We start from the raw sequence: 9,296 nt of genomic DNA on the forward strand, positions 1-9,296 counted from the left end.
GGGTGGGGCCCATAGGCCAGTGCCCACTTTGCCTATTTGGTAATCTGGAACTTGCCCTGGAGCCACTGCACCTGCTGCACCCCTGGACTCAAGGTTACAGTTGGAGTAGTTGCGGTACTTGGAATTCTGGCAGAGCAGGGCAGGATTCCTAGGTGCTATGGTATGTTATGTTTGTGCAATTTGCAAAGCGCATGCCTACCATTTGTAGGGCACAGTAACGCTGTTTGGGGTCTGCACATCCATTGCATTCAGTCCCACGGTTTTCACTGACTGACCAGGTGTGTTTGGTTGTGTTTGCTCACTAAAGACTGCTTTGTCCAGAGTCTTACATAATGATGGCTCAATTTGGTACAAATGTGCCCGTTAGGGATGTTCATTGAGTGCTAAGTGAATACATGTGTGTCCTGAAGGATTTTGTCATTTATTTAGTTCTACTCGGGAAAACAGATATCTATTAACTGTCTTGAACAGCTGTTCTGTATGTTTGCTCCCCTGCCCCCTCGCTGTGGTTGCTTCCCTGCCCCCTCGCTGTGGTTGCTTCCCTGCCCCCTCGCTGTGCTTGCTTCCCTGCCCCCTGGCTGTGCTTGCTTCCCTGCCCCCTGTCTGTGCTTGCTTCCCTGCCCCCTGTCTGTGCTTGCTTCCCTGCCCCCTGGCTGTGCTTGCTTCCCTGCCCCTTCGCTGTGCTTGCTTCCCTGCCCCCTCGCTGTGCTTGCTTCCCTGCCCCCTGGCTGTGCTTGCTTCCCTGCCTGTGCTTGCTTCCCTGCCCCCTGGCTGTGCTTGCTTCCCTGCCCCCTGTCTGTGCTTGCTTCCCTGCCCCCTGTCTGTGCTTGCTTCCCTGCCCCCTGGCTGTGCTTGCTTCCCTGCCCCTTCGCTGTGCTTGCTTCCCTGCCCCCTCGCTGTGCTTGCTTCCCTGCCCCCTGGCTGTGCTTGCTTCCCTGCCTGTGCTTGCTTCCCTGCCCCCTGGCTGTGCTTGCTACGCTGCCCCCTGGCTGTGCTTGCTTTGTCTGCCCCCCTGGCTGTGCTTGCTATTGGCAATGTAAATGAAAATGCCATTTATTTATCTGTTTTCAAAACCAAGACATAAACAAAAAAATTGTCATTGACAATGCCAATAGCTCTAACTTTTGAAAAGGGGAAACCGTTGCATTGTAAATGCTTGTTTAAATATCTGTTTGGTGCCAGTCCATATGACTTTAATTTCTGCTTTGGGATTCTATGTTACAAGTCCATAGGGTACATGTATCCTTTGTGAGCTTAATAAAATGTTGGAAATTCTACAAATCCTCACTCCTACATCCAAGTACTCTCAGGCTACCATTCTACACTCTGCTTGTAAATTATTTATGGGGAAATTTACATGTATTATGTATTAACTATTTAATTTTAATACTATAGGTGATTGAAATTACGGACGAAGAAAGCAAGATTTAGCACCAGGCAACTGAATGTTAGTGCCATAAGAAGGATTATTTTGAAAAACTGAAGGACATCCAGCATTCTATGTTTAAACAATTTCCAAAAATTTAAGTGTGGTGAGGAAAGTACTATACCTGTAAGTGAAGTCTCTAATTTTGCATTTCATTAACCCAGAGCAAAGTCATATCTGTGCACACAGCATCAGAAATAATGTAGAAAGACCGCTTCAGCATCCTCATCTGAAATATTATCAGAAAGACAAATTGCCTCAGCATGACAGAATAACGTTCATCTAAAGCATCACTGCACACACTGCATAAAAGAAAGTTACAACTAAAGGTTTCTTCTGGATACCATCAAAGAAAAGACGCTGAAAGAAGACTCCGAAGCTGACACGTTAACAACCAAAAGATTGGAAAATCACCTTTGTTCAACAACCGTTTTTAACCAGTTTCGCAAGTTTGAGACTATCTGCCTCGGGATATAACACCTTGACCCACTCTGCTCACTCTTGCGAAAACCTTAAAAATTCACCACTTTATTGTGTTCATGACCATCTCAGATTGTTTCCTTTTTATTGTGTACTGTTCTGTAATTCTATGTAAATCGCCTCAACATTATCTGTTGTGCAGGAGTGATATGTAAAACTGTTAAATATAAAAATGGATTAAAGGAGCACTGTTGCGCTATATCTAATGTAAATAAATCCTCATCCTCAGAACTACAAACCTTAACCTTACACCAAACATAGAAAGGGTAGAAGGAACTGATGTTCTGCGACTAATGAGCCACAATAGTACTCTGCACGTTCAAACGCCCTCAGTTACTGCCATTACATCAGTGCAAAAAGGTACTTAATCATTAAATATCAGACTTACACCTTATTACTGCATTGCTAAGAACCTATACAAATAGATTTGAGAAAAATTTCAGTCACAAATTAAGTTGCTGCCGGAGAGGCTATAACCTAAAGACTATTATCTGCTAGGAAAATTTCAACAGGTGTTACAGGACTCCTTCCCGACATTTTTTGCTCAATTCAAGTGTTGAGAAGATTACACACAATTTCTTTTAGCGATAAGTGCTGAACATTATCTAAACAAGCACGACTCTAAAATCGAGGCAAAATAACCGAAGTTGGGGAAAAAAGTTACCTGTGTCCAAAAAGATACAGCCATAAATCTTATCTCACAGAATTTGACAGAATGCACACAGGGGGAAACCACTTTCAGTGCAAAGTATGCCAAAAAAGTTTCGGGCGTAAATCTTATCTCACTGAGCATATGAGAATCCACTCTGGGGAAAAACCTTACCAGTGCTCTGAATGCCCAAAAGATTTCAAACTTAAATCACTTCTAACTGCACATGTGAGATTCCACACTGGGGAAAAACCTTATCAGTGCTCTGAATGCCAGAGATGTTTCAGTGACAAAATGAGACTCACTAAACATACAAGGACCCACTCTTGGGTAAAACGTTATCGGTGCACTGAATGTGACAAATGTTTCAGTGAAAAAAGCAGTCTCGCTCAGCATATAAGAACCCACACTGGGGAAAAACCTTATCAGTGCTCTGAATGCCAGAAATGTTTCAGCCAAAAATGCAATCTCACTGAGCATATAAGAATCCACACTGGGGAAAAACCTTATCAGTGCTCCGAATGCCAAAAATGTTTCATCCAAAAATCTCATCTCACTGAACATATGAAAATCCACTCTGGGGAAAACCCTTATCAGTGCTCTGAATGCCAGAAAAGTTTTTGTAAAAAACGGAGTCTATCTCGACATGCAATAACCCACTCTGTGGACAAACCTTATCAGTGCCCGGATTGTCAGAAATGTTTCAAAGACAAAAGCAGTCTCACTCAGCATACAAGCTACCACTCTAAGACTAAGGAAAAACTTTATCAGTGCTCTGAATGCCAGAAATGTTTCGGTAATCAAAGCACTCTGACTCAGCATACAAGAACCCACACTGGGGAAAAACCTCATCAGTGTACAGAATGCCAGAAATGTTTCATTGACAAAAACAGTCTCACTCGGCATATAATAACCCACACTGGAGAGAAACCATATCAGTGCTCTGAATGCCAGAAATGTTTCAATGAAAAACGCTATCTCACAGTGCATATAAGATCCCACACTGGGGAAAAACCTTATCAGTGCTCTGAATGCCAGAAAAGGTTTTGTAACAAACAAGGTCTTTCTCATCATGCAATGACCCATTCTGTGGAGCAACCTTATCAGTGCATTGAATGCCACAAATGTTTCAGTGTAAAAAGCAGTCTCACTCTGCATATAAGAACCCACACTGGGGAAAAACCTTATCAGTGCTCTGAATGCCAGAAATGTTTCAGTTTAAAAAGTAGTCTCACAAAGCACATAAGTACCCACACTGGGGAAAAACCTTATCAGTGCTCTGAATGCCCCAAACATTTCAACCGTAAATCACTTCTAACTGTACATGTGAGAACCCACACTGGGGAAAAACCTTATCAGTGCTCTGAATGCCGGAGATGTTTCAGTGACAAAATGAGACTCACTAAACATACAAGGACCCACACATGTGTAAAACGTTATCGGTGCACTGAATGCGACAAATGTTTCAGTGAAAAAAACAATCTCACTCGGCACATAAGAACCCACACTGGGGAAAAACCTTATCAGTGCTCTGAATGCCAGAAATGTTTCAGTGAAAAAAGACCTCTCACGCTGCATATAAAAACCCACACTGGGGAAAAACCTTATCAGTGCTCCGAATGCCAGAAATGTTTCAATGAAAAAAGACATCTCACGTTGCATATAAAAACCCACACTGGGGAAAAACCTTATCAGTGCTCTGAATGCCAGAAATGTTTCAGTATAAAAAGTAGTCTCACACGGCACATAAGAACCCACACTGGGGAAAAACCTTATCAGTGCTCTGAATGCCACAAATGTTTCAGTGAAAAATCCAAGCTCACTCACCATATAAGAACCCACACTGGGGAAAAACCTTATCAGTGCTCCGAATGCCAAAAATGTTTCAGCCAAAAATCTCATCTCACTGAACATGTGAGAATCCACACTGGTGAATAAAATTATCAGTGCTCTAAATGTCAGAAAAGATTCAGAGGTAGAGATGGTTACAAGCGCCATAAGAAATTACACTGTAGGAAGGTGGATATCTGACTATGGTTACTCCCAACTTTTTGCCTAGTGTTTAGCTGGTTTTCGACTTAGTTGGCCTGGGATCCTGCTATTCAGGGCCCCAGGCTATTGGCTCTCTCCTTAAAATCGACTCCATGTACCTTAGGTACATACACAATTGGATATTGGTTCACCTTATGAGTCCCTGTATAGTGTACCCTAGGTACTCAGGGCATAGGTACAACCAAGGCCTACCAGGGGCTGCAGCATGTATTATGCCACCCCTGGCTGGCCACCGAAATAGACACAACTGGCTGATCACTCAGCTGGGGCAAGGTCGTGTAATTACCCTTGCTTAGGTGTAGTATTCCTATACCTACATACATATAGATACATAGTAACCTATAAGTCACTCCTATGGCAGGCCTTAACAATCCTGAAGGCAGAGTGCTTGGTTATATGTGAGATGGTGCTCTAGCATGAGCTGAGCCTGTCTGCAGCATTCGGAACTACTTCCTTATAGCTGTTCTATGATATTGCCATACCATATACTCTTAAGTGCATTATAATCCTCGCGGTTAATGCTAACTTTGGTTTGGCTTTATCGAAACATGTCGTGTAAGGTGTCATACACTTTAGAATACTACCCCCTCGCCAATTCTGGCGACGGGGGTAGCATTCCACCCTTCTAGACGGGGAAGACATGTTAGTTCTGACGATCACGGTTAAAGTTAACCAGAGCCCCAGCGTTACAAAATGGACGCTGCTGCCCCAGACACAAGTCTGACCTTCTGCTGCTGGGAGTCCTTCCAGCTAGGGAGGCCTGGACAATAGGTTTCCTGCCTGGAGAGGTGCGAGCACCGCCCCAGACAGGAGTTTGTGTATTAGGACAGGGAGGGTTGAAAAGAAACAGACACTGCCTGGAGCACTCTAGGTGCTCCATGCATACCCCAGTTCAAACCGGTTGCTGGGGCACCCCTGCCCCAGCTCTGGCGCGAAACTGGAGAAAGGAAAGGGGGTGTAACCAACCTCCTTTCTGGTCCCACCCATAGGAGGGACCTAGTAGGTAAACCAGCCCACTTTAGTTGTATAAAGATAGGAGCTGACCCAGGAGACTTTAGATTAATCCTGGAATCGAACTTAAGACGAAACTCTGGACCCTTCGACATTCACCTGAGCTGAAGACTGAAGAATCTCCCTTGTGGCCAAGGAGTGACCACCCTGGGCAACCAGGCACCATCCAGCAACTTGAAGGCTTGCTTTTCCCCCGTTCCCGCCGGAACCCGAGCACAGTGCCTCACAAGATCCTGACTCCCTGAGCCCTCTGACCCCACTGCACGACTCCAGCACAGCTGAGCACCGTGGACGGCGTTGGACCTCGTGGACCGGACATTTTGAAAAGTCCTTCTTCTTCCTACCAGCGCAGCTCCTGAGGCATCCTCGTAGCTGTGCACTGGGGACTGAGACAGCCCGACACGGAGCACCACCTGCACCGAATATCAGCCCTCCACATTCCACGTGTTCTGCGTGGGGCCCTTCTGCTTGTGTTCTACTTGACGCATTGTCCCGGTTGCTGGCCAGTTGGCTAGTAGCCCTGTGACGACTATCCTTTAAGAAATCCATTGCTGGTCTGGTTGCTCCAGACTGGCACTTGCTTCCCTGAAAAGGTGAAGTACCTCAGACCCTCCTGGTCTGCACCAGAAGCCTTTTGTGTATCCTGGGTGGGTTGCCTTTGCTTAGGCTTGTTGGCTCCGATCTTGAAGTCGACCCCTCCTTCTGCGAGAACCTTCGTGGGACAGCTCCTCGCTAGCGCCTGGTCGTCCCCCCTCCTGGTCCGCGTGGCTGCAGAGACCAGCTTCACGACAGCACCTGATTGCTCCTCGACGACGTCTGGTTTCTTCCTGGTTCCACCCGGTCACTGGCTAGTGACCTAGACTCTGTCCCCTCTGCTTTTAGGTCCTTCTTCAACTTCGATCCACCCTTGGATCCACCGGACATCTTCCTCCTGGTCGCCTGCAGCATCTTTCTTCACGGCTCCATTGGAATCAACGGCGAAACCCGACACACTTTGACACCTATGCACCCGCAGCCCGTGGGTGAGGTAAAGCGAGTACTTCAGTGCTCCTGTATGGATTGACTATCCTAGTGTCCAGATTTGCTTGTAGTTTCCTCCTATCTAAACCGGAAGTGTCCTAAAACTATAATTACTTACCTTTTAAGTTCCCATAGACTTTCTATTGACTCCCGCGTGAGTGTTCCGACTCTGCACGCGCCGCCTGTGGGCCTCCTACTCCTAACCTAAGGGTCAGATAGTGTAGCCCCAGCGATGCCCTAGGCCTTCTCCTTTCACAAGTCGTGGTTCTTATACCAATTAGTATATGGTTTTACACACCCCTAGGGCCTAACTGTAAATTGTGCTATTTAAAATATTTCTAAGTGTAACTTGTTATGTGCTTTTGCCTCTGTCCTCATAAAGAGTAAGCATGGGCGTAAAATCCGTTCCGCTTGTGGATTTTCGGTAAATTCGCAATCCGCGAACTCTCGCGAACTTGCCGAAAATTCGTAAAATCCGTGCAAAGCGGATTTTTTGCTTGGTCGCACTTGCCAACTAGAATACTATACAATTTCGCGGGAGTAAATACTTGCGAACTCGTAGATGCGGCGGGCAGCGACAGTCTCGCAATTGCGAGATTGCAAAATTTGCAATTTCGCACAAGAAATCCACCAGCAGGCAGCATAAACCTTGAAAATTATGATTTTTATCAGAATAACTCCTCAGGTTGACATTTACCTGCACTTTTTCTTTGCAAGGAGTCCATTTTGGGGGGTGGGGGTGGGAGGAAGGAAGTGCCCCACAGTCTCCAACTTCCTGTTCCTGTCCAGCAGGCTCCTCCCAGTGCTTTCTTCATGTGCTGGTCACTTTGATTTGGATCTTGACCTGGAAGGATTACTTTTGTGGATGCTGCTGGATATTTGGATTTTTGCAAAACTGAAAGCACTCAGCAGGTGCAAAGGTTCAATCTTATCATTAGTAACCATTCCCTGTAGTGCTTCCTGAGGGGCCCCTTCAGAGTTCATTTGCCTACTTGCAACTATTCTATGACCCTGCTCTGACCCTCACAGCAGGCTCAGAGAATAGCTACAAGTATACAATAAAGGTCCTGTTAAAAACATTACACTGCAACAGAAAGCAATTGCAGACAAAACTGAAAGCACTCAGCAGGTGCAAAAGTTCAATCTTATCATTAGTAACCATTCCCTGTAGTGCTTCCTGAGGGGCCCCTTCAGAGTTCAGCAAATTACAGATAAGGAAGCAGGTGCCAGCCAGACTGGAAGTTTAAATTCAGTGACACATTAATTAACCCCAAATTAATTCATGTCAGTTGAAGCAGGGCAGGTGTGCTTGCTTTTTTTCACCCCCATAATCTACAGTGATAAACCAACCAGAGGGTGGCAGTGATGTACCAGAGGGTGGCATGGGTGTACCAGAGGGTGGCAGTGGTGAAACAGAGGGTGCTGTGAACCTGTGATGATGAACCAGATGTAGAAACAACATAGTCGTGGCCGTTGCGAGCCGAAAAGTAAGTTCGCAATTGCGAACTGGTACAGAACCCTCGCGAACTGGCAGAAATCCTTGCGAACACAAATCCGCCCATGCTCAATAAAGAATTCAGAGGAGTGAGTTAGTGAATAAGTACATATATTATTTTATATATATCCTGTGTGGTGTCCTTTCATTTGGTATTCAAGGGATTACATATGGTAAAACAGCTGGCTTTACACGCCCTCTACAGTTATAGCCTAAGACTGCTCTGTCCATGCTACCCCTAGGATAGCTGGTCTATAAAGTGTCACGTGTTTGTAATTATACCTTCACACTGTGTTAAGTTAGCATGAGCGTTTTACAAGTTTAAACGCCATTTTCCTTTTCTGCTGCCTCTGCACACGGCACATTATGTTATTACAGCTTTTCGCCTAGTTGCATATTTTGTTTGACACGAGAATAACAAGGTTTGCTTGATAATCTATGTCTGTACAGTGAGTGCCGAGGCCTTCAAGGTTTTTCAACACAGTGCTTTTTGTTTGAGTTGATCAGCGCACGGTCTAGACATAACACATATGCAGCTGTGGCCAACTTTGGGTTTGAGCGGGTTTAATAATGCACTGCACAGAGAAGTAAAACACACTTGATGGAGATTCGTATGCTGAGTGTTGGTGCAGGAGATGATGTGATTCGTTTCTGCTAAGCACAAGAGGTATGGGTCTGCCCTTCTAAACCCAAAAGAGACCTTCTTTAGATATAATATAATATACTGGCTAGGGAGGGTAAACTTACGTTTAATGTAACCTTTTACTATTAGCATTTTGACATGCTTTCTCCTTTTGTATTTTATGGAATAGTAGCAATGCTGATAACCTTGTTCTTGATAATGTTTCCTTGTATTATCTAAGACACTGCGCTTAAGAACACGGCATTAGAAATAAACATTTCAAAATTGCACGTGTCTTCATTTACTCCTCGTTCTGGACTGATATGTTGGTATGACGAAAGAGTGTTCATTTATTCCACTTTACCTGAGGTGTTCTGAGTTCATGTTCTGGGTTGTCTAATCATTGGGGATGAGAAAGAACCAATGAGATACTGATTGCTAGTCTGGTAGGGGATTTTGGATACTGAGGTGAGTTTTTGGCACACCCTCATTCACTGAGGTTCTGGGTCTCTATGCACAGTTCTGTATAGGTACAGAATCC

The 9,296-nt window shown here is 45.0% G+C and overlaps 1 protein-coding gene across 3 annotated transcripts in view; it reads left to right on the plus strand.

Annotated features, from left to right (window-relative positions):
* Positions 1-9,043, plus strand: part of LOC144806318 (uncharacterized) — a 369,229-nt gene extending 360,186 nt beyond the window's left edge. For all 3 annotated transcript variants that reach the window (XM_078672708.1, XM_078672709.1, XM_078672707.1), the window contains one exon: positions 1,396-9,043. In XM_078672708.1, the coding sequence (XP_078528834.1) occupies positions 2,622-4,493 (1,872 nt within the window). In that variant the 5' untranslated portion in view covers positions 1,396-2,621 and the 3' untranslated portion in view covers positions 4,494-9,043. The remainder of the gene's footprint in view (positions 1-1,395) is intronic.
* Positions 9,044-9,296: the final 253 nt, after the last annotated feature.

The sequence above is a fragment of the Lissotriton helveticus genome, assembly GCF_964261635.1.
Source record: "Lissotriton helveticus chromosome 1_1 unlocalized genomic scaffold, aLisHel1.1 SUPER_1_unloc_62, whole genome shotgun sequence".
Taxonomy (NCBI): domain Eukaryota; kingdom Metazoa; phylum Chordata; class Amphibia; order Caudata; family Salamandridae; genus Lissotriton; species Lissotriton helveticus.